Below are 6,281 nucleotides of genomic sequence, written 5' to 3' on the forward strand. Positions count from 1 at the left end.
AACAATTTGGTAGTGGCCTTTCATACTGGTGGACAGTGGTTGGTAGTCACAGCAGTATAAAAAGTTGTGCAATGATTGCAGCAGAACTGCTGTGTGACATGACAGCTTTCACAAGTGGCAAGGCTCCGATGGGTTTGGGATAAGTCTCTGACAGGACTGGACTAGGAGGGAGCTGGGTGGGTGAATTGGGCAGGTCTTGCTCCTGGGTCTTAATAGGCACGTGATTCCTCTGGCAAGGAGTGGAATTGGGACTGGCATAGGGATGGACTAGGATGTGCGGAGAGGGTGGGTGGGCGACAGGCAGAAAGGATCTTGGGTAGAATGTTCCTCATTTCAGGGCATCATGATATGGAATCAAAGCCCAGACGAAGGGTGTGGTTGAGTTGTTCTAATATGGGTTTTTATTGGGTAACAAAGGGGGCACTCCTTTGTAGCTGGTTCATGGGGTGTGGTAAGGAGGATTGGGGATGTGTGTGTGTGTGTGGGGGGGGGGGGGGGGGGGGGGGATGGCATGGCATATCTGTTTGCAAACTTGATTGGGGGGGGGGGGGGGTACACCCTCAGCATATTGAGCAAGAGAGTTCTTATCACTGCAGATGTCATCCAAAACATTCTGGACTGAAATAGCTGAACCACATCCTTGTTCAGGGCTTTGGTCACCTATCACCAAACCCTATATCCCTATGGAAGAGTACGGTGCAAGACTTGCCCAGTTCACCCACCCAGCACTTTCCACAGCAGTCCTGTCACAGGCTTATCCTATCTCATCAGATACTGGGCCATCTGTGGAAACAGTCACGATATACACTAGTTCTGTTTCTGTCATTTCATATCTTTTTATATTGGTATAACTACCAACCAACTGTCCACCAGGATGAATGTCTACCATCAAACTGTGGCCAAGAGCAAAGTAGACCACACTATGGCACAACATGCAGCTAAACGTAACATGATTGATTTCAATGGCTGCTTCACAACCAGGACCACTTGAATACCTCCTTTCTCCACCAGCTTTTCTGAACTACGCAGATGGGAGTTATTCTTACATGTGCTCCACTCCCAAAATTATTGAGCCACAATCTGGAGTAAGCTACTGTCGCCACACCTTCCAACTGACAGTTTCTGCCCCATCTCTGCTATCGGCTCCTCCCTATTCAAATCCCCTCAATCTCTTTGTGTACTGCCCTGTGCCAATGTGTCCACCCATCTTTTCCCTTCCCTGCTCCTCTCCTTCTCTGCCCCCCCCCCCCCTCCTCTCCTTCTCCGCCCCACCTCCTCCACCCTCCCCATGCCCCACAGCCTCCTGATGCTCTACCTGGTGGCAGTCCTGCAATGACTGTTAGTCCCTGCACACTCCACCAAATAGTGCTCTTCCCTCCTCTTACCTGTAACCTGCTATCTCTTCCGCACCCCCTCCAAGTCACAGCTTCCGTTCAATTTGACAATAGCATTCCAGTCTGAGCTGGCAGAGTTGGCAGTCAGGTGTGTGTGAGGTGTGCTTGTGTGAATCAATGTGTGTGCGATTCCTTTTGTGTAAATGACTTTGGCCAAAAGCTAAATGTGTAACAGAATTTTAGTTGAGCCTATCTGCAACTACACTATGAGTACTTAAATGCCATTAATTTACCAAGTACATAAACTTTACTACTGGAAATGGCACTGCAGTGCAGTAGTTAGCATAATGTGCAGTGTTCTTATTGAAATTTAAATACCATGTGCTACAATTTTTGCTAGCAAATAGCTAAGACGAATGAACATTTGTTGCAACATGCAGTTCAGTAACTGTAAAATTAAGAAAAAAATAAATTGAAACTTACTGGTAGATGCAAACGGTTGCTAGTTTGAAACTTGAATCCATAATGTAGGAAGATTCCAAGATGAAGTCCTGGTCCACAACACTGTTTTAATCATCTAGGAAGTTTCAGAACAGTTCATATTCAGCAATAGATTGAAATAGTCATTCTGAAAAAATAAAGTTATTTAAAACACTTTTGCAACTATGTTCTGAAATGAATTGGGTGGGCTGAAGGAGGTGAATCAATGAAGATGCAATGACATCAGAGCAGACTGTTCAGATATACTGACCTTCAATGTAACGAATACAACAGTTGAAAATTTGTGCCAGCCTGGGACCCAGACCCAGATATCCTACATGTTGCAAGCAGATGCCTTTACCATTAGGCTTAACATGCTTCTAGGACTGACTGACTTTTATTGTAACTGATGTTTCCATCTGTAGTTTCTGAACGCTATGCCAGACGTGGAAATAGCACCATTTGGGGAACATTCAGTGAAGGACCATGACTTGTCCTGCCACCAGGGATTTAACGGTAATGAAATGAATGGACTGATAGGGATTAAATCAGTGAAGATGCAATGACATCAAATAGTGGGATAGTTTCAATAATACAACCAATAACCTGTGACTGCCGTTTGTTTCTTTCCTTCTTTCTTTTTTTGGTTGTTAAATTTTTAACTGATGAGAAATTGCCGTATACTTAACAACAAGCAGTTAACTTTTGTTTTTCATCTGCATTGATTAGTTAACCCCTACAGCAGCAATTATTCATTATTTTAAATGAATGATTATTGTTATTACATTAGAATTTATTGACATTTAATAGTTTCCTTTTGAAATGTGAGCAGTTAATGTTATGTATAATTAATTAATAAATTGTTGTTATCTGTTGTTTTGATGCTCTTTAGAACAGATTCTCCCTCCCTTCTTTGAACACCATTCCTTTTCATATTGTTTCAGTGGCACATCCAGGAAAGGATGTTCGCCAGTTTCCCAACTTTCAGGAACTGATCAGTTGTGTACATAAAAGGAACTTCAGATATAGTCAGTGCCTTCTTTTAATTGCTGATAAATCCTTTGTAATATAATTTTTAACTTTCTCAAGTCACATTAATTTCTTTTGATATTTGTTCACATTTAGACTAATGAATGATAATTAATTTGGCAATTTTTTGCACATTTGTTAAGATCCAGAAGATGTGTATCAACTTCAGAGGAGAGAGTAAAATTACTTTCTTAAGGTATCAACTGACTGTGAACTGAACATAAAAAGTAAGCAAACATTATCAATTATAAAATTCTTTTAATGAGTAGGAAGCTAAAAAGATGTTATCAACTGATGAGTCTGCAAATCAAATTGCAAGAACAACAATGTACATAGGTGTATTTTGGTACTTTTGCATCCACTGTATCTCTTCTTTTGTAACATATAGTACATGTTGCTTTATTAAGAAACAGAAATGTTCTAATTTTTAATGATAATGTATTTGTGTCTTAGGTCATGTATTCTACCTGGCAGACAAGGCAAGAATGGTGAATCATCCCTTCTGCAGCTGTACAGGCCTACACTACATTTTGATTTCCACAATAACAATACTGATTTATTCTTTTTGAGTATTTGTGTGCAAAAATATTTTCAGTTACTTAAAGAATATTCTCTGAAAACCAAATTAAAATTTGTCTTTCACTCACACCATAAAACAAAGTTCATATTTATTGTCTTAATCTTGAAAAATAAAATATTACAATTGCTTAATTAGCTCATTATTTTATTAAGATTGTAGGAGCAAGACTTATGTAAATTCATATATCACATATGAGTTAATGTCTGCTAAAAATTCTCAGATATTCTTAGTAATTAAAAGTGAATCTTGAACTTTCTAAATCACAAATTTCATAGCTGATGAGAAATGAAAGGAAAAACATGTTAAAATGGAAAATAATAGATGAGAGAACTTGTATATCCATCTCAGTATGTACTTATGTGGGCCCAGGAAATCCGTGAAGTGCCCCTGGCATTAGATGCCATCCTTGGTGTAAAGCCTTCACTTTTGTCACCTTCACATGTATTATCTTGTACTGTCCACTATCTGTATTATTCTGGGAGAAGAAATCTGAAAGTTCAATATTCTATATTTTATTTAAGAATATCTTTGGCCTTGCTTGTCATATGTGCATGAGCTCTTTAAGTATAGCTACACATATTTGAAATGTGTATCATGAATGAACTTTTAAAAGGCTTTGTATAACTTTTCTCCGTAAAATAATTATCATCTTAAATATTAATGCTGCATATATCTGGCTATTCATAATATTCTTTACCATTAAATTCTGTCATTTAATTGAATCCTATGATAAGAATTTACAGAAAAAATTGTTTTGTTGTTGTAGGTCAAAATGCGTCTCTGCCTTCTCAGCAGCATCTTAACATGTATTTACATGTTACTGTCCTGTTCATCTCTGCCAAGTGTCACCTGTTATCGTCAGAAAGTCATTGACTCCGAGTACATGCCTCCTGCTTCAGGCTTTAGGGTGTGGGAAAACCGGTATGCAGTTGAGCCAAGTTGCGAGGAGCTGCGAGCAATGTGGCATTTCTCAAAGAGGCAGTCCCGTGCTTCAGAAATAACCAATGAGGTACCAACATACAGAGATCCTCTGGCGTATAATGTATGGGAACCTTATGCGCGCTCTAGGAGCATTGGTGGTGGTGTGCTCACTCGACCAGGGCGGGGCCACATTTATGGAAAAGTTGTTTATGCAATGCCTGGGTCTGTCACCTACCAGTCTCGACCAGAGAGATTCCGTGCATTTGAGGAGGTGGCAAAGATGCTTGTCAGTTCACGAAGAGGTGTGCCACAGAGGAAAGTCACAGCCTTCCGTTACTCTCGTGGTCGGGTTCCGTACCAGGATATCCCTGCTCAGTAAGAAATAATTAATGTCTGGTGTCTGAAATATGTAGATGTTAGTTACAACTGTTTTTACTGCTACTAGGGACTCACAGAGCTGGAGCTGTCTGTTATTTTTCTTCTGCGTGTAGTTATTATGAATAATTTTTTGTACATGCTTTCAGCGTTTCACTAAATTGTTTATTAGAACTTCTACTGAGTTAACTGCAGCTTACATTTTATGGAGTAAAAGCGTGTAGTTCAAATCTGAGCTGCACAGTGTGAAAAGTATGTTTTTGGCAATGAGCGTCATTTTCCTGTGCTGCAAATTTACTGCTGCACTTTTAACTTAAACTCTTTATGAATGAAAGGGCAAATGTGTACTTTGTAGTATGCTTGAAGCTTCCACGCTATGTGTCAAATGTTGCCCTAAGCTAATGTTGAACAAAAGACAAATTAATAACAATCATATCATTGAATCCCAAGAAAAAGATCTAACATATCTAAAAACTCTTCTTCAATGCCAGACAATAACATTGCAAGAACCACGCATCACACACAGTGTTTTAATTGTAATACATTTATAAGTAATCTTAAATTTGGTTGTGGAATCAGGGTATTGTGTTTTCACTTTTAACTAATGGAACAAAACTTTATCACTTTTGTTATAAAATGAAATGTTTCCTTTGCACTAAAATGCCACGTTTTCTTAAGTGAACACACTTTACACTGTGTAAGTTGTCATGAGTGTACATATTTTTTACGCTGGTTTGATGTGTGGTTCTCATGATAAAATTCATTTGTTTCATTTTACTCATATTGTCCTCTCAGGTAAATTGAAATTACAGACTTACATATTTGATAGCTGCAGCTACATAATAGAGAACAGGTTTTTTGCCCAAACATGTAATATGCAAATATGTGACTACAAAACATATCAGAAAATATTTATTAATTTCTGAAATGTGATTTTTGAAAAGTTGATAATAATCTTATCACGACTTGGCTGTTATAAGGCTCACAAATGAGTCCCAAAATCTGTGTCTTCCTAAATGACAATATCATCTATGACAATAATTACTACTATATGTCAATGTCAAGTCTTTTGACCTCCAGGATTTACTTTTAGTAAGCAAGTTTTTCTTAATCTTGGCATATCAGTTTTCTGTTCTATAATGTAAGACCTGCATAAGGATGTTTGTAGATAAACTTTATAATTAAGAATTTATTTCTTTATTGCATTTTATGAAAAACTGTGGAAAGATTTTCATAGCGCATTTTGGTCAAGTGTATATCCATATGAAATATACTGGAGAAAATATTTAACCATTTTTATTATTTCATTTGTCATGTTGCCTAGATCTGATTGAGAAAGAACATTTAGTGATATGTAATGAGTTTTTCAAACTCATTCTTGTTCTCTTGCAGAATCTCCAGCAGACTTGAAGCCCTAAAATGTTGATGTATTAATCTACAAATTTTTCTCAATGTATTTGGTTATGTTTTCGGTATTTTATGGATCAAGTCAGATTTGTAAAGCAGTAACTTGTAGATAGTGCTGTCAGATGTCAGGGATTACCTTAAGCCCATATTACACA

General features: G+C 37.9%; 1 protein-coding gene across 1 annotated transcript; it reads left to right on the forward strand.

Annotated features, from left to right (window-relative positions):
* Window positions 1-2,986: 2,986 nt before the first annotated feature.
* On the forward strand, window positions 2,987-5,992 carry LOC124711178. Its single transcript, XM_047241105.1, has one exon. The coding sequence runs from the start codon at window positions 4,196-4,198 to the stop codon at window positions 4,721-4,723; it is 528 nt and encodes a 175-aa protein (XP_047097061.1). The 5' UTR covers window positions 2,987-4,195; the 3' UTR covers window positions 4,724-5,992.
* Window positions 5,993-6,281: the final 289 nt, after the last annotated feature.

Source organism: Schistocerca piceifrons, chromosome 8 (genome assembly GCF_021461385.2).
Source record: "Schistocerca piceifrons isolate TAMUIC-IGC-003096 chromosome 8, iqSchPice1.1, whole genome shotgun sequence".
NCBI lineage: Eukaryota > Metazoa > Arthropoda > Insecta > Orthoptera > Acrididae > Schistocerca > Schistocerca piceifrons.